This window comes from Chenopodium quinoa, unplaced genomic scaffold (assembly GCF_001683475.1).
Source record: "Chenopodium quinoa cultivar QQ74 unplaced genomic scaffold, ASM168347v1, whole genome shotgun sequence".
Taxonomy (NCBI): domain Eukaryota; kingdom Viridiplantae; phylum Streptophyta; class Magnoliopsida; order Caryophyllales; family Amaranthaceae; genus Chenopodium; species Chenopodium quinoa.
In genome coordinates this window covers 3,120,867-3,147,853 of record NW_018745454.1, presented here as the reverse complement: position 1 = coordinate 3,147,853, position 26,987 = coordinate 3,120,867, and the positions used below count along the sequence as shown (strand labels likewise).

The 26,987-nt window shown below is 36.6% G+C and overlaps 3 protein-coding genes across 4 annotated transcripts; 1 reads left to right on the top strand and 2 right to left on the bottom strand.

Moving 5' to 3' along the window:
- The first annotated feature begins 75 nt into the window (after nucleotides 1–75).
- On the top strand, nucleotides 76–19,588 carry LOC110714219. 2 transcript variants are annotated; one of them, XM_021892712.1, is made up of 3 exons: nucleotides 76–317; nucleotides 680–1,518; nucleotides 19,296–19,588. In XM_021892712.1, exon 2 carries the CDS (start codon nucleotides 758–760, stop codon nucleotides 1,505–1,507), a length of 750 nt encoding a protein of 249 aa, XP_021748404.1. In that variant the 5' UTR covers nucleotides 76–317; nucleotides 680–757; the 3' UTR covers nucleotides 1,508–1,518; nucleotides 19,296–19,588. The 2 variants fall into 2 exon arrangements, with proteins under 2 accessions (XP_021748404.1, XP_021748403.1); XM_021892711.1 differs by having other exon boundaries at nucleotides 78–317; nucleotides 19,281–19,588.
- A 369-nt stretch (nucleotides 19,589–19,957) lies between these two features.
- LOC110714221 (eukaryotic translation initiation factor 1A-like) lies at nucleotides 19,958–21,736 on the bottom strand. Its single transcript, XM_021892714.1, has 2 exons — nucleotides 21,278–21,736; nucleotides 19,958–20,412 (listed from the first exon to the last, which is right to left on the bottom strand). The coding sequence occupies exons 1-2, from the start codon at nucleotides 21,530–21,532 to the stop codon at nucleotides 20,230–20,232; spliced, it is 438 nt and encodes a 145-aa protein (XP_021748406.1). The 5' UTR covers nucleotides 21,533–21,736; the 3' UTR covers nucleotides 19,958–20,229.
- A 682-nt stretch (nucleotides 21,737–22,418) lies between these two features.
- Nucleotides 22,419–26,670, bottom strand: LOC110714216 (BTB/POZ domain-containing protein POB1-like). The gene is made up of 6 exons (XM_021892706.1): nucleotides 26,403–26,670; nucleotides 25,300–25,419; nucleotides 24,401–24,522; nucleotides 24,236–24,299; nucleotides 23,767–24,046; nucleotides 22,419–23,576 (listed from the first exon to the last, which is right to left on the bottom strand). Exons 1-6 carry the CDS (start codon nucleotides 26,668–26,670, stop codon nucleotides 22,763–22,765), a joined length of 1,668 nt encoding a protein of 555 aa, XP_021748398.1. The 3' UTR covers nucleotides 22,419–22,762.
- Nucleotides 26,671–26,987: the final 317 nt, after the last annotated feature.

The window sequence follows — 26,987 nt, the reverse complement described above, 5'->3', positions numbered from 1 at the left end:
CTACAAATCAAAAACTTATAATTGGTATTTGTGTGTTTAATAATTTCTAAATTAGTTTAGAAAGATCTTTGTCAAAAAAAATAAAATAAAAATTAGTTTAGAAAATAAAAAGGCCACCTATTTTAGACGAAAAAAAACAGATACTTCGTTGACCCGGAACCAAATTCGGGTAATTTCTACCCGAAAACACACTCCCAAAGTCCGAAATTCCCAAACTCAACTTCTACTTCATTTTCTCTTTTGAGAGAAGAAAGCTAAAGGGGTGGTGCGACTGTGAATGCAGAGGTTGCTGGGGTTTAACTCAACTGTCGACGAAGGTAAGCTGCTCTATCTTTCTCTCTCTTCTTCTCTATCAATACCAATCTTTAATATTTTAATCCTATTCTAATTATTCAATGAAATGGATGAACTAGCATTTTGTTTCACTTTTAATAAGACTGTAACTTTGTAATTGAAATCCATTTTCTGTTAATTTCACTTCTCACATTGCTTTTAATTTTATATGCTCATTATAATCTTTTAGCATCTGATTTGAGATTTATAAGTCCTGTGTTGATTGATGGGATATAGAAGACAATGTTTTCTTTGTGGGTATTTTAGATTATAGAAAAAGTTAGGATTTTTGTGAGATTTTACATCATATTTGTTGATATAAATTGAAATTTTATTGTATAATCAGGTCTGTCTTTAAAACCCACCGTCGAAAATCAAAAGGAATTGCATATCTTCAGCTTAGGATTTATAGTAGTTGGGAAAGATGTTTAGGGTTTATGTTAGTAAAAGATTGACCAGCTCTGATACAACTATTGGGAGCTTAAGCCACCAATTTTTGCAACGATGTTCTGTGAGTGGTACTGCAAAAGGTAAAGGAAAGGTTAAGGCAGCGCAGGAATTGAAGAAGAAATCTAAGAAGGCGCCGAAAAAAGGAGCAGTAGCAGACACCGGAGGGGGCCGTAAGTCCGGGTTGGCTGCTGAACTTGAAGAGATGGCCAAAAAGTGCTTGAATTCTCCAACCCCAATTAGGTTTTTGAAGCCTAAGGAGAGGGCACGTGAGGCGGCTCGTGAGAAATTAGGGCTTATAAGCAAAGAACGCCAGAGGGAGATGGATATATTGAAGAAACAAGCCAAAGAAGGAACTGGTTTTGAGAAGCCATCAATGATGGGTACCCCGGGTTTGGATTTAATTTCCTTGGGTATAGTTGATGCTGATGCCATTCCAAAATATGAGCTGACAGTTGAAGATGGTCGTCGACTTGCTAAAGAGTACAGTAGGGTTTTGATGAGAAGGCATCGTGCGAGGCAGAAGGCAGAGACTACGCTTCTGAGATTGAAGAAAGAGGCGATTGAGGCTTTGCCTGAACCTTTGAAAGCAGCAGCTTTGGTACCTGATATGGCTCCATTCCCTGCAAATCGGTTTATGGCTACACTGACACCACCAATCGAAGGGTATATTGACAAAATTAGGGAGGCAGCTGAAAGGACATCTGGGAAGGCAAAGCTCAGATGATTTTTGTTCAGGTATTATATTACCAAAATTTTATTCTGCTTTGCATTTCTTTGACAGTTGACTGATGATCATGGATATACTAGCTAATGACTGTGTTATATTGAGTAATTTGCTATGCTGGTAATCTGTTACTACTTAGTATTATTGGGCATGTTATTTTAACTGATTTTCTTCACTTTTGGAATACATGGTTAGAACTGAATCGCTCCTGCTAAATATTTTTTGCTTAACTTTTAATTAAAGAAGTGAATGATTTTTTAGAAATCTATGATGATTATGTTTTGGGCATTACAGTTAAGAACCTATGCATAATACCATGATTATATCTAGAGCTGTCAATTCGAGTAAACGAGTCGGGTTTAGGTCAGGTATGAGTGGGTCGGGTCAACTCGGGTCGGGTCAATTTAGATTAATTTCATGGGTCAGGTTTGGGTTGGGTCATGCTTGAGTCGGGTCACGTTAGGTCATACTTCTTATCGGGTTTGGGTCGGGTTAATAACAAGTCGGGTGAACAATAGGTCGGGTTTAATTCGGATTTTCACGGGTTAAAACGGGTTAGGGTAATTCTTGGGTTCGAGTTGGGTTCGGTTCAAGTCAATAATTTGCAAGTTAGAATCAGGTCGGGTCATTCTCGGGTTTGAGTCGGGTTCGGTTCATGTCAATAATTTGCGGATTATAATCAGGTCGGGTCATTCTCAGGTTCAAGTCGGGTTCGGTTCAAGTCAATAATTTACGGGTTATAATCAGGTTGGGTCATTTCCAAGTCGAGTCATTCTCGGGTTCAAGTTGGGTTATGTTCAAGTCAATAATTTGCAGGTTATAATCAGATCGGGTCATTTTCAAGTTAGGTTATACTCTGGTTCAACTAACTATAAATAGATAATTATCATTTTTATCAAGCTAATTATTTCCTTTGACTATAATATATATGGCAATATAATAGGGAACTATAGTCTATAATTTAGAAAGATAATTATCTCCTTTGACCATACAACAAATATATACTATATTTAACTCTTAAATTTGAGGATGATGCTCCTTTCTTTGCTGGACAATTTGGTCGCCTAAGACAAAATGCTTTAATCAACAATAATAAGGTGGTCTAAATTGCATTTAAGGTGATTTCAAATCGGGTCAAGAACAATTTGGGTTGAATTTAGGTCGGGTCAATAAGAAGTTGTGCTAATTTCGAGTCGGGTTAGTAACAGATCGAGTTGAATTTTTTGGGTTGGTTAAGTAATAGGTATGGTAAAATTCAGGTCGGGTCAATAATAAGTCGGGTTGAATTTGGATCAGGTCAATAACAAGTCGGGTTGATTTCGGGTTTGGTTTGTAACGGGTCGGGTTAGGAATGAGTCGGGTTGAATTCAGGTTAGGTTAGTAACAAGTTGTTGGGTTTTGACGGGTTAAAACTAGGGATTGCAATGGGTCCTGGACCCGACCCAGACTCGGTTGGACCTAACCCATATTTTAGGGTCTAGGTCCTTAAATTTTAGACCCGATAGGTCTGGGTTAGATGTGGGTCTAAGCTTAATGGGTCGGGTCTGGGTCCAAATATTATCGACCCAGACCCGACCCATGGGCTCGTTTTAATTTTTTTAAAATTATAAATACATATATCAGTTATAATATTATTACAAATCACTTAAGGTAGTGTTTGGATTCAAGCATTTCATTTGAAATCTATAATTTCAAATCTGGAATTTAAATTACTGACATTAAATTCCGAATTCTCTATTTGAAAAAACTTAGAATTCCAAATTTATCAAATTCTCTCTTCCTTGCTCTACTCCCCCTGACATTCAAATCCCCCAATTGTTTATCTAAATCTCTCTCTTCATGTTCATCCAAATCCCCAAATTGTTGTCCCAATTAGGGGAGAAATCGGCATTAATCAACCAAAATCTGCAGTCATTATTTAGATTATGACATCAATCAACCCAAATTGGCATCCAAACCAAGCGAATTCGGAATTGGCATTCTAATTGACATGTCAATGGTGATCGGTGGTTAGAAAATTGATTATACTACCTTAGAAATTTTTCGATGGAAGCGAACGCACATAAGCTGCTTTAATGGAGGATAGAATCTTTGGTAGAGAATACATAGTACATTGATGGAGGAGAAAGAGCTAAGAAGTTGATACAATGGAAGAGAAGAGAATATAGAGTACATTGATGGAGGAGGAAGAACTAAGAAGTTGCTTCAATGGAGGAGAGAGAGAAAAAAAATTGGGAAAACGTTAAAAGACCTAGGAGAGAGAAATTGGGGATTTTTTTTTTTTTTTTTTTTTTTTTTTTTACATGTGAGAATTTGAAATGACATCATATGAGATGGAATTTGTAATTCATTAATTTGGATATAATTATCCAATGGCTTGGATTTGGCCCAAATTAGGATTTCAAATTTTTGCATTACACAAACAACATTTTTGGTCCAAATCAGAATTTCAAATGAAATCCTTGATACCAAACAGACCATAATATACTACGTAATTAGAGGTTTAGAAGATAAACTTTAGTAAAAGTGAGCAAATAAAACAACAAGCAACCAAGAAATTAAGTTTTTGCGGAGTACGAATTTTTTTTTTTCTTGCATTGTCTTTTCTTTTTAATGAACAAATTATTTGTGTGTAAAAAATATGAACAAGTTTGCATCTTTTATTATTTTAATAGCACTATAGTTATAAAAAAATTTTAATGCATTTTTTATGATCATATACAAAATTATAAAAAATTAATAAAAATTAAGTTAGACCCGTTTTGGACTCGTTTTAGACCCGAGACCCGCTAGACCCGAAGGATCTGGGTCTGAATTTTTTAGACCCAGCAGTTCTGGGTCGGATCTGGGTCCACCTTTAAAATTTCGAGTCTGGGTCTAGATCTCAGTGGACCCGACCCACACCCTACCCATTGGCATCCCTAGTTAAAAGGGGTTTTGGTCAATTTCGGTTCAAGTTGGGTTCGGTATAAGTTAATTAAATTGGCCGTTATAAACCGGAAAATCGGTACAAGTTGTAAACCGGTAAATTGGCCTTTAAAGGCAAATTGAATGATTCCACACACCCAATTGGACTCCCCGAGGGTATTAGGGACCATGGTAAACATTGCGGCAATTTTTATTTCTGGGCGAAAAAAGTCAAAAAAATTCCAAAATTAAAGGCTAATATCCACGTTTATTGAGAAATTTTGGAGGTTTCAGGACCCGGTATCGAAAAGTCTTGAAATTCTATGAGATACATCTCGGGGTCATATAATGCCGTTTAGAACCATATATGATCATTATTTGTTGTCATAAATGTTCGTAGTAGACTTGAGTTAATGAAATCCGTGCAAGTTGTAAACCAATAATTAAATTGGTCATTTAAAGGAAAATTGAATGGTTCCACCAACATAATTGGACTCCCGGAGGGTATTAGGGACCATGGTAAACATTTCGGCATTTTTTAATTTCGGGTGAAAAAAAGTCAAAAAATTCAAAAATTGAAGACTAATATCCACGCTTTTTGAGAAATTTTAGTGGTTTCGGAGCCGGTGTCAAAAAGTCTTGAAATTTTAAGGGATAAATCTCGGGGTCATGTAATGCTGTTTGGAACCATATATGATCATTATTTGTTGTCATAAACGTTCGTGGTAGGCTTGAATTAATAAAATCGGTGCAAGTTGTAAACCGGTAAATTGGTCGTTTAAAGGAAAATTGGATGGTTTTACCCACCCAATGGGACTCCCAGATGGTATTGTGGACCATGGTAAACATTTTGGCAATTTTTATTTTTGGGCGAAAAAAGTCAAAAAATTCCAAAATTGAAGGCTTTTTAAGAAATTTTGGAGGTTTCGGGTCCCGGTATCAAAAGTCTTGAAATTCTATGGGATACATCTCGGGGTCATATAATGTCGTTTGGAACCATATATGATCATTATTTGTTGTCATAAATGTTTGTAGTAGGCTTGAGTTGATGAAATCCGTGCAAGTTGTAAACCGGTAATTAAATTGGTCATTTAAAAAAACATGGTTCTACCAACATAATTGGACTCCCAGAGGGTATTAGGGACCATGGAAAACATTTCGGCATTTTTTAATTTCAAGTGAAAAAAGTCAAAAAATTCAAAAATTGAAGACTAATATCCACGCTTTTTGAGAAATTTTGGAGGTTTCGTGGCCGGTGTTGAAAAGTCTTGAAATTTTAAGGGATACATCTCGGGGTAATTTAATGCTGGTTGGAACCATATATGGTCATTATTTGTTGTCATAAACGTTCGTGGTAGGCTTGAGTTAATAAAATCGGTGCAAGTTGTAAACCGGTAAGTTGGTCGTTTAAAGACAAATTGGATGGTTTCACCCACCCAATGGGACTCCCAGATGGTATTATGGACCATGATAAACATTTCGGCAATTTTTATTTTTGGGCGAATAAAAATTCTTAAATTGAAGGCTAATATCCACGTTTTTTGAGAAATTTTGGAGGTTTCGGGGCCCGTTTTAGAAAAGTCTTGAAATTCTATGGAATACATCTCAGAGTCATATAATGTCGTTTGGAACCATATATGATCATTATTTGTTGTCATAAATGTTCGTAGTAGGCCTGAGTTATTGAAATCCTTGCAAGTTGTAAACCGGTAATTAAATTGGTCATTTAAAGGAAAATTGGAAGGTTCCACCAACACAATTGGACACCCGGAGGGTATTAAAGACCATGGTAAACATTTCGGCATTTTTAATTCCGGGTGAAAAAAGTCAAAAAAATTCAAAAATTGAAGACTATTATCCACGCTTTTTGAGAAATTTTGGAGTTTTCAGGGCCGGTGTCGAAAAGTCGTGAAATTTTAAGGGATACATCTCTGGGTCATGTAACGCTGTTTGGAACCATATATGATCATTATTTGTTGTCATAAACGTTTGTGGTAGGCTTGAGTTAATGAAATCGGTGCAAGTTGTAACTCGATAAATTGGTCGTTTAAAGGCAAATTGGATGGTTTCACCCACCCAATGGGACTCCCGGATGGTATTATGGACCATGGTAAACATTTCGGCAGTTTTTATTTCCGGACGAAAAAAGTAAAAAAATTCTAAATTTGAAGGCTAATATCCACGCTTTTTGAGAAATTTTGGATGTTTCGGGGCCCGGTGTCGTCGTGTCGAAAAGTCTTGAAATTCTATGGGATACATCTTGGGGTCATATAATCCCGTTTGGAACCATATATGATCATTATTTGTTGTCATGAACGTTTGTGGTAGGCTTGAGTTAATAAAATCGGCGCAAGTTGTAAACCGTAAATTAGTGGTTTAAAGGCAAATTGGATGGTTCCACACTTCCACCCAATCAATGGGACTCCAGGACGGTATTAGGGTCCATGGTATACATTTCGGCAATTTTTTTTTGGGCGGAAAAAAAGTAAAAAATTTCAAAATTTGTAACACCCCCAAAATTCGAGTCTTTAAAAACAATAAGTAACCTTTAACTTTCAAAAGCCCAACCATCGAACTCTGGAAGTGTTATTGCTACACTTATTTTCCGTAGAAAATAAATGCAAAGCAAAAATAACATAATATTTAAAATAACTAAGTGGTCTAAGTTGTGGCAAAATAAAATAGTCATTACATCAAAACTGCAATTATTTGAAACCAATAATTGAGAGGAAATAATTAAATTCGGGGATAAACTAAATTGTCTTAGCTACGTGATTATTCTAACGTCTCCTCACACGTAACCGTACGTGTACCCTTTTTACCAACCTGCAAAATAAATCAGAAACAAGAAAAGAGAGAAGACTCCCAAAAATCAGATAAAGTGAGTAATTCCAACTCCATCCCGTAAAATAAATAATTTTGGTTCAAAACATTTTATACATAATATAGTCTCATAAATATTTTAATACTCAACCAAGTTCAAATAGTCACATAACATATTATTACTTTATTTAAGAAAGGAAAAGAGAACGCCAGTAAGCCGGGACTAGTCCTTGTCACCACGAGGGTCGCGCGTAACCCCAATTGGCCATAAAATAAAACAGAATGTCCCTAGTGTGCACACCCCTCACTAATACCCAGTGATTAGAGGAAGACTAACAACAATATACAATAATTTTAACCAACTAGTAGCAACCATCACTACTAGTGGGCAACCTGTTCTTCACCCTTTCGGGTTTCATTTCCCTTCTTAAATTAAATTTCACTGTACATTTTATTAGATTATATCATCCAATACCCAAGGTTATATTTAAAAAAACACTCATACGATAACAAATAATCATATTTTCGAAATTACATATACTAGTACACAAAATAGAAAACTCATATATAATATATGATTCCATAATATCATACGATAACACATTCATCACATATAATTACATAAGCACGTATTTGACACATAATATTTCAAAACAATTCCTAACGGGATTCTAAAGATGATGGACATTAAAAATTACCTTGATCGTGCGTAAAACTCAAGGTAATTAACCTCCGAACGTTCACCTACAAGCCTCCGTCTACCAATAAACCAATAAACAGGTCCAAGTTAGTCTTACTATATTATTGATCGAAATAGTTAGTCAATTAGTAGTTTATAATACCAAGTGCTAGAATCCACTAACGTTGTCAATACACAACAATATGGGTGTATGTATGAATTTATTTAACTAATTAAAACAAATTTTTTTTTTTTTTCTATCAAATTCATTTGACTAAGAAGCTGCAACTCCATGACATTATTAGAGAAGAAGGGTAGGCGGCATGGGCATGGAGAATACAACGAAATTGACGATCGATTGCAATTCATATCGGTGAACATAATTCTGGCAACTCATATTGCAATTCTGCCAACTCATATTGCAATTCTTTGAGTTTGTATACAATGGATTAAGAAGGTAATATATATTGTAGAAGATTTCCTTTAGAATCATGGATGGAAAGAGGAAAAGAAACATGATTTACCTTTATACCAAGACAACTATGGTGATGGGTTTTAGCGAACAACGCAAGATAGAGTAGGAAAATGGCTTCTTGAGAGTTCAATGGTTTTCTCACGGCAATTGGGATGGAGTGGTGTATTTATACATAAAGTATGGTTAGGGATTAATTAAGTATCTAGAAGGCTCTTATGTAGGATAAGATTAAATTTAAGATGGAGTTGTTTTCTTGTTTCAATCCAAAACAACAAACTGATAAAATCAGTTTTCTTTTTTTTTTTTTTTAAATCCGAAAATGAAAATAAAAATAATAGTCATACAATTTGAAAATAATAATAATTAGTTTAAAAGTTTATTTTCGAAAAGAAATTGTTGACTAAAAAAAAAAACTCCAAAATTAATACTCTAAAATTTGGGGTATTACATCTACTCCCCCTTAAAACGAAAGTTCGTCCTCGAACTTTAAAGTTAGCTCTCAAAATGGCTCACACGACGATAAAAGATAAGTTAGTATTACATTCTACCCCCCTTTAAGAGTTTCGACCTCACCGTACCTGCTAAAAAAGTTCTGGGTAGCGCTTTTTCATTTCATGTTCAGCTTCCCAAGTCGCTTCTTCAGAATTCTGATTAGACCATAGCACTTTAACTAACTTTACCGCCTTATTTCGAGTACTTCTCGTTTTGGTGTCGAGAATTTTCACAGGGCGTTCTTCGAAAGTTAAGGTCTCATCTAGCTCAATAGTCTCGGGTTGGATAACATGGGTAGGGTCATGAACATATTTTCGGAGTTGTGAAACATGAAAAACATTGTGAACATTGGCTAACTCCATGGGTAAGGCTAGTTGATATGCTACCTCTCCAACTCTCTTCAATATTTCATACGGGCCAATGTATCTAGGACTCAAGTTCCGTTTTTTACCAAACCGCATGACTCCCTTGGTAGGTGAAACCTTAAGTAAAGCCTTTTCCCTGACTTCAAATTCCACTATTCTCCTATTTTGGTCTGCATATGACTTTTGGCGATCCTGAGCTGCCTTCATGTTTGCCTGGATAAGCCTAACTTGCTTCGTTGTTTCTTCGATCATTTCTGGCCCCAATGTTAAAGACTCACTGATATCGCTCCAACACAAGGGACTCCTAAATTTTCTCCCATACAACGCTTCATAAGGTGCCATTCCTATACTCGCATGATGGCTATTATTGTATGAAAATTCGATCATAGGTAATCTTTCGTCCCATGCTCCGCCAAAGTCCATCACACAAGCTCTCAACATGTCCTCCAAGGTCTGAATTGTTTTCTATGTCTGTCCATCGCTGTGCTAAACTTCAGGATAGTGCCAAATGCTTGCTGAAACATTTCCCAGAACTTTGATAAAAATCTTGGATCTCTGTCTGAAATAATATCTTTAGAAACTCCATGCAGCCTCACAATTTCATTCACATAGGCAGTTGCCAACTGATTCACATTCCAAGTATCCTTTATTGCTATGAATCTTGCTGTTTTCGTTAAACGATCAACTATGACCCAAATAGCATTCTTTGCTGCCCTTGTAAGCTGTAATCCCATCACAAAATCCATAGAGATAGACTCCCACTTCCAGCTTCCCTCCAGGTCTCATATGTTGTATCTTCACTTTCTGACATATAAGGCACCTTGCCACAAACTCGGCTACTTCACGCTTCATGTTTGGCCACCAAAAATGTTTCTTAAGATCCGTACAGAGTACGGGGTGTTGTGAGATTCTTCTAAAATCTTTCTTTTGAGATCTTCATTTTTAGGAATACACCATCTCCCTTTGTATTTCACTGTTCCACTATCATCTACATCAAACTCAGTTGTCGCTCCTTCTTCTTTCATCTTCCTCACCTTGGTCAACCACTCATCTAACATTTGCTTCTCACGAATCTCATCATATATGGTAGGTTTAACTGACATTGCATTCAACTGAGCGTTCACCTGACCATACTCTACAACCTCCAAGTTCAACTTCCTAAATTCTTCACAAAGTTCCTTGGCTAAAATCATCAAGTTCACTGTATGACTTGTCTTCCTACTCAAAGCATCAGCTACCTTGTTCGCCTTTCCTTCGTGATACAGAATGTCTGGGTTGTAATCGGTTAGCACCTCAAGCCATCTCCTTTGCCTCATGTTCAAATGAGTCTGTGTGAATATGTATTTAAGACTCTTATGGTCCGTATACACTTTACATCTCACACCATACAAGTAGTGTCTCCAGATCTTGAGAGCAAACACTACCGCTCCTAGCTCCAAATCATGAGTAGGGTAATTCTATTCATGTTGCTTGAGTTGCCTTGATGCATAAGCTACAACCTTCCTATGTTGCATAAATACACACCCAAAGCCATTCTTAGATGCGTCACTATAGATTTCAAACCCCTGAGTCCCTGATGGTAAGGTTAAGACCGGTGCCGAGGTGAGTCTTCGCTTCAATTCTTGAAAAGATTGCTCACACCTCTCATCCCACTGAAACTTCGTAGTTTTCTTCATCAAATTTGTCAAGGGTTGAGCTATCCTCGAAAAGTCTTGTACAAATCTCCTATAGTATCCAGCAAGCCCTAAGAAACTTCTCACTTCGGTGACACTTTTGGGTCTTGGCCAATCAGAAACTGCTCGAATCTTAGATGGGTCCACCGCAACTCCTTCCTTTGAGATCACATGGCCTAGAAATGCTACCTTCTCTAGCCAAAATTCACATTTTGAAAATTTGGCATATAACTTCTTCTCTCTAAGAATCTCCAACACTTTTCTTAGATGTTCTTCGTGCTCTTCTCTATCCCTCGAGTACACCAAAATATCATCTATGAACACCACCACAAATTTATCCAAATATGGCTGAAAAGTTCTATTCATGAGATCCATAAAAGTTGTCGGCGCATTAGTGAGTCCAAAAGGCATAACAGTGAACTCATAATGTCCGTATCTTGTGCGAAACGCTGTCTTTGGTATATCTTCCTCAGCAATCCTCAACTGATGGTATCCTGTCCTCAAGTTTTGAGAATATCCCAAAACCTTTAAGCTGATCTAACAAGTCCTCGATCCTAGGCAATGGATATTTGTTCTTTATAGTGACATTATTCAACTCTCGGTAGTCAATACACAACCTTAAGGATCCGTCCTTCTTTCTCACAAACAAAACTGGTGCTCCCCAAGGTGAAACATTTGGCCTTATATAACCCTTCTCCAGCAACTGTACCTTCAACTCTTTCATCTGTGCTGGTGCCATTCTATATGGTGCTTTAGAAATAGCTCCAGTCCCAGGCACTAAGTCTATTTTGAAATCCATATCCCTAACCGGCGGCATCCCTGGAATTTCATCTCGAAACACATCTTGGAATTCTCTCACCATTTGGAACCATATATGATCATTATTTGTTGTCATAAATGTATGGGTAGGCTTGAGTTAATGAAATCGGTCCAAGTTGTAAACCTGTAAATCGGCTGTTTAAAGGCAAATTGGATGGTTCCAACCATTCAGGTGTACTCCAGAAGGGTATTAGGGACCATTGTAAACATTACGGTAATTTTTATTTCCAGGCGAATAAAAGTAAAAAAAATTACAAAATTAAAGTAATATTCACAGATTTTGCGAAATTTTTGATGTTTCGGGGCCCGATGTCGAAAAGTATAGAAATTCTAGGGAATACCTCTCAGGATCGTATAATGCCGTTTGGAACCATATATGATCATTATATGTTGTCATAAATGTTCGTGGTAGGCTTGAGTTAATGAAATCGATGCAAGTTGTAAACTGGTAAATTAGTCGTTTAAAGGCAAATTGGATAGTTCCACCCATACAAATGGACGCCTGGAGGGTATTAGAGACTATGGTTAACATTTAGGAAACTTTTTATTTCCGGGCGAAAATATGTCAAAAAATTCCAAAATTAAAGGCTAATGCCGTTTGGAACCATATATGATCATTATATGTTGTCATAAATGTTTGTGGTAAGATTGAGTTAATGAAATCGGTTCAAGTTGTAAACCGGTAAATAGGCCGTTTAAAGGCAAATTGGATGGTTCCACCCTCACAATTGGACTCCTGGAGGGTATTAAGAACAATGATGAATATTTCGGCAATTTTTATTTACGGGCGAAAAAAAGTCAAAATTTTCAAAAATTGAGAAATTTTGGAGTTTTCGGGACCTGGTGTCTAAAAGTCTCGAAATTCTAGGGAATAGTTTGGAACTAGATGTGATCATTATTTGTTGTCATAAATGTTCGTTGTAGGCTTGAGTTAATGAAGTCGGTGCAAGTTGTAAACCGGTAAATTGGTCGTTTAATGGCAAATTGGATGGTTCCATCCACCCAATTGGACCCCCAGAGGGTATTAGGGACCATGGTAAATATTTCGGCAATTTTTATTTTCGGGCAAAAAAAAATGAAAGAATTCCTAAATTGAAGGCTAAGATTAGGGCTGGCAAAAGGATCAGGTCGTGTCGGGTTCATGTTTTGGACGAATAATTTCGGGTCAGCCACTAACCCTAACCCGAACCTGATCTATTTAAAATTTCGGGTTGCAAAACCCAACATGAACCTGATATTTTCGGGTTCGGGTCTACCCGAAATTGACCTTATTTGACCCTTCTTTTTTTTAGTTTAAATCTGGTTGCTTTAAACTGAAAGTAGTCTAAAACTGATAGATATTCATCTTCAAATAATACTTCAATTAGGTGAATAGTATAGATTATATGAATGTATAAGACCATAGAAATTATGTAAATCGTATACATTATATCAACAAAACAACAATAATAGAAATTAATAACAATTTTAAGTATATTAAACTTGTAATTTAATATCACAGCAACAAAAATCTAAAAGTAAAACAATATGTATAATAATAACGTATAATAAAATTAGAAATTAGTAAAAACAACAAGCATTATCCTATGAAAGGGAGGAGCACTTGAAGTTTGAGCACTTGCAACTTAAAGCTTGATGTTCGTGAAGGAGAGAAAGACATGAAGGACTAGCACTTGCAACTTGCAAAGGATTTAGGAATTGATTTCTTAAGAGTCGAAAAGAGAAAAAATTGATGTTGATAGTTGATTTACCTTAAGAGATTACACTTTGAAGCCCTTAAAGAGAGAAGATTAGAAAAAGAGGAGTAAGGAGCAACGGCTACATCTAATGAAAAAGATCCTTAGGGTTTTACTTTTTATAAAGAATATGGATTTGGGCTTGGGTTGTTACTTCAGAGTTTTTTAAAATATTTATTCCTAATTTGTTTTTGGGTTATTCAGGTTAGGTTTGGGTTAACCCGACTTGATTTCGACCTAATTAATGTTCGGGTTATATGAGTCGTTTTCGAGTTGGAATTTTTAACCTTAACCTAACCCATTTAATTTTCACGTCGAGTTTGTGTTGACCCATTTAAGTTTTCGGGTCGAAAATCTCAACCCTGACCAACTATTTTCAGGTCGGGTTCGTGTCGGGTTATCGGGTCGGATCAACTTTTGCATCCCCTAGCTAATATCCATGCTTTTTGAAAAATTTCGAAAGTTTCGGGCAGGTGTCAAAAAGAAATGAGATTTTATTAGATACATCTTGGGGTCATATAATGACAGTTATATGTTGTCATAAATGTTCATGGTAGGCTTGAGTTAATGAAATAAGTGCAAATTGTAAACCGGTGGCCGTTTAAATCTAAATTGGATGGTTACACCCATCTAATTGGACTACCGGAAGGTATTAAAAACCATGGTAAACGGCAATTTTTATTTTCGGGCGTAAAAAAGTCAAAAAATTCAAAAATTGAAAGCTAATATACACGCTTTTTGAGAAATTTTTGAGGTTTCGGGGCCCGGTGTCGAAAAGCTTTGAGATTTTAAGGGATACATCTCGGGGGTCATATAATACTGTTTTAAACCATAAATGTTCATTATATGTACTCATAAATGTTCATGGTAGGCTTGAGTTAACGAAATCGGTGCAAGTTAAAAACCGGTAAATTCACCATTTAAAGGCAAATGGGATGGTTCCACCCACCCAATTGGACTCCTGGAGGGTATTAGGTACTATGGTAAACATTTCGCCAATTTTTATTTCTGGGCAAAGAAAAGTAAAAAAATTCTTAAATTAAAGGCTAATATCCACGATTTTTGAAAAATTTTGGAGGTTTCGGGGCCTGGTGTCGAAAAGCCTTTAGATTTTAGTGGATACATCTCGGGGTCATATAATGTCGTTTGGAGCTATAGATGATCATTATATGTTGTTATAAATGTTTGTGGTATGCTTGAGTTAATGAAATCGGTGCAAGTTGTGAACCGATAAATTGGCCGTTTAAAGGCAAATTGTGTGGTTCCACCCACCTAATTAGACTCCCGAAGGGTACTTGAGACCATGGTAAACATTTCGGCAATTTTTATTTACGGGCTAAAAAAAAGTCAAAAAATTAAAAAATTGAAGGCTTATATCCACGGTTTTGAGAATTTTTGGAGTCTTTAGGGCTCTGGTGTCGAAAAGTCTTGAAATTTTAGGGAATACATCTCATGGTCATATAATGTCGTTTGGAACCATATATGATCATTATTTGTTGTCATAAATGTTCGTTAGGCTTGAATTAATGAAATCTGTGTAAGTTGTAAACCGGTAATTTGGTCGTTTAAAGGCAAATTGGATGGTTCCACCCACCCAATTGGACTCACGAAGGGTATTTGGGACCATGGTAACCATTTCGTCAATTTTTATATCCGGGCGAAAAAAAGTCAAAAAATTCCAAAATTGAAGGCTTATATCCACGGATTTTGAGAAATTTCGATTGTTTCAGAGCCCGGTGTCGAAAAGCATTGAGATTTTGAGGGATACATCTCGGGGTCATATAATGTCGTTTGGATCCATGTGTGATCTTTGAATGTTGTCATAAATGTTCGTGGTAAGCTTGAGTTATTGAAATCGGTGCAAGTTGTAAACCGGTAAATTGATCGTTTAAAGGCAAATTGGATGATTCCACCAAGCCAATTGGACTCCAAGCGGGTATTAGGGACCATAGTAACGCTTCGGCAATTTTTATTTTCGGGTGAAAAAATGTCAAAAAATTCTAAAATTGAAGACTAGTATCCACGCTTTTTGAAAATTTTTGGAGGTTTCGGGTAGAGCTGTTAATTTGGATAAACGGGTCATGTTTGGGTCGGTAAGAGTGGGTCGGGTCAACTCGGGTCCGGTCAATTCGAATTAATTTCATAACCTATGCGGGTCGGGTTTGGGTTGGGTTATGCTTTAATCGGGTCACGTTAGGTCATACTTATCGGGTTTAGGTCGGGTTCTATTCGGACGGGGTGCATAATAGGTTGGGTTTTATTCGAGTTTTCACGGGTTAAAACGGATTAGGGTAACTCTCGGGTTCAAGTCGGAATCGGTTCAAGTCAATAATTTGCGGGTTAGAATCAGGTCGGGTCATTCTCGAGTTTGAGTCGAGTTCGGTTCAAGTCAATAATTTGCGGGTTATAATCAGGTCGGGTCATTTTCAAGTCGGGTCATTCTCGGGTTCAAGTTGGGTTCGATTCAAATCAATAATTTACGGACTATAATCAGGTTGGGTCAATTCAAGTCGGATCATTCTCGGAGTCAAGTCGGGTTATGTTCAAGTTAATAATTTGCCTGTGACAATCAGGTCGAGTCATTTCCAAGTCAGGTCATATTCGGGTTCAACTAATTATAAATAGATAATTATCATTTTTATCCAGCTAATTATTTCTTTTGACTATAATATATATGGCAATATACTAGGGAATTATAGTTTATAATTTATGAAGATAATTATCTCCTTTGACCATACAACAAATATATACTATATTAACTCTTAAATTTGAGGATGATGCTCCTTTCTTTTGCTGGCCTGGACCGACTTGGTCTTCCTAGACAAAATGCTTTGGTTAACAATAATAAGGTGGTCTAAATTGCGTTTAAGGTGATTTCAAATCGGGTCAGGAACAATTTGGGTGGAATTTAGGTCAACAACAAGTCGTGTTGATATCGAGTCGGGTTAGTAACAGATCAGGTTTAATTTTTGGGTCGGGTTAATAATAGTTCTGGTAAAATTTGGGTCGGGTCGGGTCAATAACAAGTCGGGTTGAATTTGGGTCAGGTCAATAATAAGTCGGGTTGATTTCGGGTTGAGTTTGTAACTGGTTGGGTTGGGAACGGGTCGGGTTGAATTTAGGTCAGGTTAGTAACAAGTCGGGTTAAATTCGGGTTTTGACCGGTTAAAACGAGTTTGGGTCAATTTTGGTTCAAGTCGGGTTCGGTTCAGGTCAATAATTTACGGGTTACATTCGGGTCGGGTCATCTTCAGGTCATTTCATGTTCGGGTTCGGGTCTCACATACTCGGGTCAACTCGGGTCTAGGGTTTGTTTCAGGTCGGGTTTGGGTCACCATTTTTTCGGGTTCAGATGGGTTGGTTAATATTCGGGTTTGAGTCTGTATTTCGGGTCGGGTCAACTTTTGACAGCTCTAATTATATCTGGTAAATTCTTGTGTTTGCATATATTACTGTGTCTTGCTATCTTTGTACTTCACTTCTTCTAGCAACCAAAGTGGGTAGTTGCTGCCCCTTACAGACATCATTTCATAAATCAGCAAAAAAAAAAATTATGAGCAGGGATATAAAGCTGCGCTTAAAGTCTAATTTAATAAAACAGTGAATCATTATCACACTTTACCCTTCATGTTTAAATAATATTTACTTTAAAATTGGTACAGTTATGCACAATGACTACATAAAGGAGATAATAGGTTTTGGAGGCACTTAGCTGAAGTTGAAACATGAATGTGAGTTGGGAAAGGTATAGTTTCTTAAACCTGTGTAGCAAGCATCAGTTTCCTTTTAGGCTTAAAGTGAAGAAAGAATTGGTTCTGAAACTCAGAAAATAGATGGTGATATTAAGGAATGGAAATTACATAATCAATTTTTTGTCTTTCACACGGCATGCTTGGGCTATAGGGAAAAAAGAACTGATGATGAGAATGATGGGATTAGAGAGTGGTAGAAGGGATGTATTATAATGCTGGGGAAAGAAGAAATGGGATGTATTACAATATTACCCCATTCCACCTATCACCGCTACCCCATTTTCCCGGGTAGAGCTATACTTAACACACATTTCAAACAGTTTAACAGGAAAACTGTGATATTGCAAAAGTAGAGACTAAAATGGTTAAATACAGTTGCAAACCTCCCTCTGCATTAAAGCAAAACTGGTGGATTTCCTGCAATCCGTTATGTACTTAGAGGGTTGTAGAAAGGCTCCTGAGATGAGATGTTTACTTTATGTCTATGCATTAGATTTTGATTACACAAGTGGACTGTACTTGTTTTTAGTATTTGTGCTTGACATGTGCTTTTAAGGTAGGAATAGTTATGCCTCAACTCTCTAACTACCCTTGTCATATGTACCGCCTATTAAGATCCCCTCTTGAAGGCTACCTCATGCAAGAGCCAAACGGAAGCTGACAATTTTTTTCCATGAATTAGAGGGAAGTTATTACACTCTTGTTTTTTATGAACAAACAAATTAACTAACATTACTTCAGTTTGACTAAAGTCATGAGCCATGTTGTGGTCATTGTGGAACTTGCTTAGGGGTTGGAATATCTGGGAGAAAATCTGAGAAAGAACAAAGGGAAGGTTCCTGCTCCCCTGGTGGCATTCCAAGATCTACCATATTGTTCATCTATTTATATTTATGACACCAATCCTGAAATTACATCAGGATTCTCAATTATGACATTAAACTCGCTGTTTAATTTAAAGCTCAATGTTTAATTTAGAGCGGAAATAGGAAGGGTGCCTTAATAATTGGCCTAATCACCTTAGAGAATGAAGATTAACCTTTGAGAATGAAGTTGACACAAGACCCGAGACCAGGTAAAGTCATAGGCCCCACCGAAAGAACCTTTAGAACACTCTGTTGAAAGATTGGGAATTACATGTGCTAGTTTCCACCGTAGTTTGACCTGGGTTGGCCCTAGAAATCTCATTCATTCTTGGGACTCTTGTAAGGACTCATTTTGAATTTTCATGCTAAACGACAGTTATAGTAAGATTTTCCTCTCTATAGTTTCACTAAAGCTTGACTGCACACCCACCTACCCACTTTGTAACTTAGTTCTTTTCATTCACCTTATAATCTCCGTGCCATTTCTCTGTGTAACACTATATTAAGGGGCAGACGGAGTGAAGGTCGTAATTTATGCCCTCTTCCAGGGACACGACAAATCTCAACGTCGAGTCATTAGAAAGTTGGAAATGTTGAATAATGTCTAGTTTTATTATCACCTAATCCAACTTTTTCTGTCCTAAACAAATGGTGGAACATCTGTAGAAAATTGGCCTCTCATGCAGGCATTCCAAGGCCTAACTTAGAAGCTTAAAACTCTGGTATTAGATCCAATCCTTTTGTAGGGACAACTGCCTATTCTTGTGAAGAATTTTATTGAATCTGCATCTGATCTCAAACCATGATCAACACTTATGTCCATGGTGTGAGAGCCATGAGACCCCATGAGTCAGTAAGAGAAACATATCATCAATTCATCATGTTGTTTGATGACTTTGATCGTACAGAGTGATATTATAAATTGGCCAATGTTATGATTTGTAGGTTGTTCTACAGATTTAATGCCATCTTCTTTGTCATGCTGATAGAGTCATTTAAGTCAAGTTGCAGACAGTTGAGTCAGCTGTGTGTTGCATTATAGTGCCGGAGTTGTTGATTGATGTAAATCCAAGATAACAAAGATGACTGTACTCAAACGAGAATACTATCAACATTTAATGCTTTCATTGTATTTTTATGCCTCCAAAATTCTAGCTTTTTTTTTATTTTAACTGACATCTTGCAGATCCCTGTATTTCAGATTCCGATGAAATGGAGCCTCAGACTATTGCGCAAGGCAAGCATTAAGAGTGTACCTGGCTTACGACATTGGAGTTGCAAATTGAATAACTTGGTGCTTATTAGGGATAGACCATTTATCCTTTCATATTGATAATCTTGTTCTACAGCACAGTTTTTGTGGTGCTTAGCATGCTGCATTCTTATCACAAACCTTGGTTTCTCTTGCCTTTATTTTGTTACTGGTATATTAAAGTAAGATTATTTTTTAAATTATTTTTTGCTATAAGAGGTAAGAAGAACATTTGATAGTTACTTGTCAAAGTAGTACCTCAGTTACATTTCAAACCACTCCGACATGTTATCTGAATTAGCACCTCCCAAGGATTGCCAAATAACATACTGAACTACACATTTGAGTAACCAAAACTCACATTGTATCGTATTTGTTGAGCAAGTTAATCTAAATTCTTAACTCATAGTGTATGATATTTTTGATCGAAGTTAATCTAACCTCAATGACAGGAACAATGAGAGACAATTTATTACATTCATAATTTGCCCAACGTTGAGAACCAAGTCTTTCTCAACTATCCTCGATTTTGAATTCAACATCTCACTTTCACCAATATACCAAATTAGGGCTGTTAATTTGTAATTGAATTTTGACAATTACACATTCTAGGCAAGTAAATTCTTTAAATCAATTGAAGACTGGAGCAATATTTTTGACACATACAACTACACAAGGAGGATAGTCTAGAGATGGACTGTATATTTATTGAGCCATCAAATGCCTTGAGCATAAATATCAAACAATTACCACTCGAATAGTAATTCACGCATGTAAAGAGATTAGTACATCAATTTCTTTTAATCAAACTCAGAAAATGTAGTTGACAACAAAGGTTCGGCAGAAGTAAAATTGCATTTTAAGCAGAACAAACTTAGATTGCTCATATCTTATCAATATCTTCATCCTCAAACTCAATGTATTCTTCACCATCACCCTCTTCGTCCTCATCCATGGTATTGCTGATACCTTCGTTAAGCCTGATGTTGTCGGGCAACTCACCATAAGCCTTCAGCAACCTGGCTTCATCGGGCATGTACTTAAGGATAACATCGGCCTTGTCATCCTATACACACAAGCAAAAGCAAAGTTGGTCTCAATTGCACAACCAAGCAAACAATCAATCAATCCATCCTCACAAGTACCTATTACACCGTATTACTTCAAACAATTTAGCAAGACAGAACTACACATCTACACTCCAGTCATTGCGACAAAAACACAATCAATAACCGCGTTTAGTGTCAATTGAACAATCGATCAATCCACGAATCCATTCTCATATGTATGATTACTTGCATTAAAGCAAGACAAAACTCTACATCAACACTCTAGTCAGTATTGATGGTCATTGCGACGAATATACAATCAAAAACAGAGTTTAGTCTCAATTGCACAACCAATTTAAAACTCATAAGTACGATTAAAGATTAATTACCTAAAAGCAAGCTGAAAAGCGTACCCTTCAAAATTACTAGTCAATATTGATGGCCATAAAACGCAATCAAAATAATCCTCTTTTTTGCTCAATTATTGAATATAATACTAACACAATCATCATCAATTACAAGCAGAATAGCGTTCAAATGATTGAACTATACCATAAAGACAGTTAATTCCGTGTTAAATTGACAAAAGCTTTCGTATTTTCCAGAATTTCACATCTATAGGTTAATGATTTATATTATAACGAACATATAATATAAATCAAAGCATAAAACACGTTAAATTGAACAATAATCTAGCTCGTAATAAAAAAAAAAAAATTCAAACACAATTTCTTCATCTCTTTGAATTTCTTAAATCCAATCAAAATTCGAAACCACCACGGAAAATCAATCAATCAATTCAACAACAACAACAACCAAACCCTAGACAAAAAAAAAAAAAAAAAAAAAAAAAAAATCAATGAATTAATTGAAGAAAAAAACCTGATAATCACGGAGACCAACGAGGATGATATCACCAGCAGCGATCCAAACTTTCTTATGCATCTTACCACGAATATGACAAAGACGCTTAGCATTATCAATACACATGGCTTCACATCGGCCATTACCAAGCATACGAAGAACTTGAGCGTATTCCTGTCCATCTTCTTTAAATACAAGTTCTCTCTTTTCATCATCGGCTTCGTTCTTACCTCTCTTCCTGTTCTTTCCTCCCTTTCCCTTGTTCTTCGGCATCTTCGACTCTTTCTCTCTCTTCTCTTTCGCTTGGGCTTTCTCTCTCTAACAGTAAACCCTAGAAAGGACGGTTCTGATTGATTTGGGTGTTTCTAGGTTTTCCTTTCCCTCTTTTCTTCTTTCTTTCAATTCGGAATTCAGAATAGAAATACGAGTAATAAAATAGATGAGGTCGATTTTATATTGTTTTTTAATTTTAATTCGTGTTCAAATCGGATTGTGGGGGTTTATATAGATAGCGTGGAGGCCACGGAGTATCTCAGCTTGGGTCGGTTATGCTTTTTCTTATTGGACTAGTTTGTGTCGGTTTTGTTTGTGGGCTTCTTGTGTCGAACCCGATTCCGAATTTAAGAATACTCAGACCCAATTCATTTCACCTTATTTTAACTCTTAAAAAGTTAAGGATTTATAAAGTTCGGATTATTTAACTTCAAGAATAATAATTCCCGATAAACTCTTATAAAGATTACACAAGTTTAATTTTTAAATATAACAAGTTTAACGTATACATTTTTTATAGGTTTATATGTTAATGTTTGATATGACAACGCTCGAAAAAGGGTGACCATTGATAAAGAATCAATTCCGAACGACAATGCTTGAAAGGTGGTAAGCAATCTGTACTTGAGTGTAATATACACTTCTCTTCTCGAATATTATGACAAGTACTCGTATGAAAGATAAGCCTTCAAAGGAAATTAAACTTCCATTAACACTTGAGTGACCTTAGGAAACCATACTACATACACTTCAATTTGTGCCTAGAGTAGCCCAATTTCCAGGAGAATTAGATGAAGAGTATTTTGAAATGAAATCTCTAATTTTGGTAACATCGACTTCATTGTATATATACCATAAACGATTATAACCCTCCGTAAACAAAGAATAAGGCAAGGCTTTAATACTTCATAGGCATTTCATGTAGAAATGAAGAATGAGTAACCCCATACTGGAGCAGCATAACAAGTTGGTGGTTAATACAACATCTCAAGCACATTTACATTGAATCTCCTCTGCTTTACAGGCCTATCCGCAAGGACAACATTGTGAGATCCCATTAATTTTGATCTCTCACATACTAAAACGATAAGTTACATGTTAGCTCGTCTATATTGCCCTAAAATGTACGGTTCCTGTGAAGCCCTAAGAAAGGGAAAGTTACAATAACACAAAAGTTTTCAAGGATAGCAAAGATTGCCAAAAGTTTTTTGAGGAAGACACAAATTCAAGTCAATGCCTAATGGTGAGCTCGGCTCTAAGATGCAGGATGCCATTGATGAAATAAAGGCTATCGTCTGCCATAAACGAGGTCCATGGTATCCCAAACAGATTTCTGTAACCAACTGCTTTACCCCCCATAAATGTGTAGTTTCCTTTGTATTTGCTCTGAAAGTCTTCTGTGGGCTTCGACCTTGCAGCAAACTCATAGTCAACTGCAAATGTTACTGACCCTTTCTCCTGCATTCCCAGGAACAACCCAAAGCAATGAAAGGAGCTCTGCTGATCCATGTTGCAATGGGCTGACAGAAAGAATCCTTGCCCACCTAAATGAAACGCTTGAGAATATACTCGACCAGATGGGAATAGATTTGCACACTCCTCCCTCTTCAAATCCAAGTACACAACACACTGCTGGCGGGGAAGTTCAAACTCAACCACCTTAACAGGGCGATACTTGTAAGCACGTTCTAAAAAGCGACGGTTTGTGGAGGCTGATTCTTCTGCAGCCAATATTCGTTGTCGATGTGGAGCCTCAGCCTTGAAGAAGAGTGCCTCAAGAACAAGTTTGGATGACACCTCATGATCAAAGTCTGGACAGCTTAGAACCTTTCTCAACTTCCGGCAGGTCATGTATGGAAAGCGAATGAATCGACCGAGACGGGTGGCCAAAATTTCGCGGCGCTCTTCTAGTTTCGGGAATTGAGCCCTGGCCCACTTCAAGACAAAGTCATAAACTGCATCCTCAGATGCCACCTGAAGATCATCACTGCAAAGAATAGCCTCAATTCCAGCAATGGGTAAAGCCATGACCTCTTCTTGGAACCTTCAAAGAATAAAACTCTCATTAAGGCATTTCATCAAATAAAAAAAAAATCACTCATGCAAGAAAGGCATGCTCAAAACAAAGGGGGGAATAACATATTTGGAATTACAGCATTAACGGAGCTCTTATTTGGAGCAGAACAGTGAATAGCCTAGATTCTACATTCTACAGAAGTGAGAAAAAAACATACTTGGAAATATCCTTGTAACGATCAGCAAGGTATTGCTTTGCTGCATCAGTCAATGGCTGAACTGCCTCGGCCATTAAAACACTGGACGGAAGCTCAAGATAAAGTAGAGCAGACTCAGGGGACATAGGCAAATTACGCAACAAACGACTACAATATCTCATACATGAAGCAACCTCAAATTTATCCGCAGCCATTAATACGTCAAGCAAGGCTGGGGCTGTATTTGCAGATAAGGTGTTGCTGTACATGAAGTTTAGAAGCTCCATTAGAGCAGCTTCCTCTGTCATAAAAAAAAGCAGAAACATATTGTGAGAAAATAATTTTAAGTAAAAATAAATCTTTCACTTCAAAGCAAGATGGTCAGCCAACCAGTTTTTCGCAAGGGAGGGGTAAGAAGATGTCACTGAAATGCATCTAAACAAAACTTAAAAGGCGCTGGATAATAAATCAGCAAGGCTTGAGAGCATACCGGATGCATTAATGCGTAAAGTCACATGCCTCTGTTCAGACTCCCTCATACCATTCGAGAATAGCTGCACCAAAATAAACAATAAGAAATTAAAGTATCACCAACTAGGACTTGTACAAGTAGATTTGACGTGGTGTGACTAGTAACTGAGAAAGTTTAAGCTACCTTATAGAAAAAAGGACTTTTGGCTGCTAAGATAGGAGAACTGATATGCAAGGTTTGCACATTCACGATTGTTGAACATTCCATGCTCCATGATGAATCATTGCTATTGGCCCCTTCATCTCCTATACAGTCACACAAGGAAACTATGAATATAACAACCTACACCGAGAATAGAACAAAAAAAAGTATGATGTCTAATTAAATATAGGTTTTTCAGAAAGATTAACAATGTAGGAACTGAATTAAACTGAATTACAGCTTCAGCTCCTTCCCCCAGAGGCAGGCTTGTGGACCTTGGATGAAAGGAGTTGTGCAAGAAGATCTTAATAAAGTTCCTAGAGCACGAAGATAATAAGGATCAAATGGGAAAATTCCTTCCATCACATCAAAATGGGTTCTCATTAGGAAAGCATTACAATGATAAAACAACAATTAAGACCGTTGCTATTGGAATAGTTGATCATTATATAATAGTAACACCAACATCTCTTGCATGTTATTATGTTTAGGGCTCAAGTGTTCACTCAGAAGGTGATACCAACTCCATCAGTTGTATCTACACTAAGCATATATTTATCAGGTGTCTAACTGTCTACAATTCAGAGTTTAATGGAGACTTCAGAGCAAGAAGAACAAAGATGTATAGATACTCATGAAATAATCATGAAGCCAGCAGTTCTATAATCTGTACTTTTCATCAGATTCCAGATAATGACCTTGTAACTGGAAAGTACTAACAAGACAATATTTGATCTTTATGCAAACAAATCTTGCAATTCTCCTCAAATATAGAAATTAAACATCACTAAAAAGATCAGCAGTATAGTAAATTTAATTTTCAAAATGAATTTAAATTCAGAGCTGAAATTGTGCAAATAAGAGTTGAAATATTCAACCACCTGAAGGTACTTCTTCAACCATCGCAACAGCTTCCTCATCATCATTTTCACATGCTAAACCATCATCGCCATCATATTGATTCAAAACCTGCTCCTCAGGACACACAGTAACTTCTGTACCTGATGAGACAATGATAAGTTAACAATGATCACATACATAACCTTAGTTAAACACATGAAGCCGAACATACAATTCAAAGAAATAAAAGCGCTAATCCATTAATTGATATACATTGTCAAGGTATATTCTAAGTAAAGAAATTTTGAACAAGTTACTGCTAAACATACAGAAGAAAAGTTACCACAAGTATTCCCCAACATAAGATCCTTACTCATTTCTCTTTATTTCCACATTCCTGAAGAAAATTAAACTAAACCACACACGTCATATACTACCTCCGCTTCATATTATTTGCAACGATTTGACATAAAGTAGAGAGGAAAAATGTCTAATCGTTGCAAATAATATGAAACGGAGATAGTATATGAGAAGTCCTTTGCCTTAACAATTTCATGCACAGGACACAACAACAAATATACAAACAGATTAAACGATGATTAACTGCGTAAAATGGAAGATATGGAGCAGCATTTCATACTTGCAAGACACAACACAAATACAATGTCAAACCCTCAGAACCAAGACGTAACTACATTCAAAAGGGGCTGCACATTACTCCTATGCGGAACCTAAATTCCTCAGCCCTTCAGTCAATCAAACATTTCGCACCCGAAACAAGAGCAATTACCCACACCAACTAAAGAGATATTCAACATGTAATCAAACCACGGATTAAGTAGCAGCTTATGTAAACTTCCCACTTCATAATCCTAACAATGCTCCTCTATGAACCAAATTTAAGCTTCATCCTTCCAATAACACTCAAAATTTTCCCTCATTTCCGTTAATTTCATTCATTAAACATGCAATTGGTTTGTAATTCAATAACCACTCTAAATCTCTAATTCACCTAATTTCATTTCCACCAAATAAAAAACAACCCAGAAAATCATTACACCTAACGTACGCAAAAATCAAATGAACAACCAATTTCATCAAAACCCAGTTCAATTCCAAAAGAACAAATTGAAAATAATCATACCATCAATGTTATGATCATCAATGAGAACATCTTTCTTAAAATCCTCACGCCTACGCTTGCGATGACGAGCCCAATCAAAGAGACTACAACAACCATCGGCGTCGGATTTAGAATCGGAAGGTCCGGCCATAACCTCGATCCGAAGAACACGGTCCGAAAAATTGCTATCATTAAAAGCAAACCCGAAATTCCCCTCTTTCGGTGACCTATCATATTCTGATTCCATCACCGTTCTTGGATCGAACAAATCCCTGTTCATATTCTTCATTTTTCTGCACCAATTAATCCCCAATTTTTCTGGGAATTTTCAAATTTTGAATTCCTGTAAAAACCCTAAAGAGCTAGGTTTTTTAATTGATTTTTTTTTAAGAGGTAGAAGAAGAGAAGAAGAAGAAGATTCTTGTCTATCTATCTTCTTCTGTCTCCTCTCTTCTAAACTCTGTCTAAATTCTTACAATATTTCGTAAAAATTAAAAAAACAAAAAATAGATTTTAATTTTTTTTATAATAATTTAATTGAGAGTAGGAAGATAAGGAGAAGAAAATGAATTGTTCAACCTAAAAATAAATAATTGGGGGTAGTTG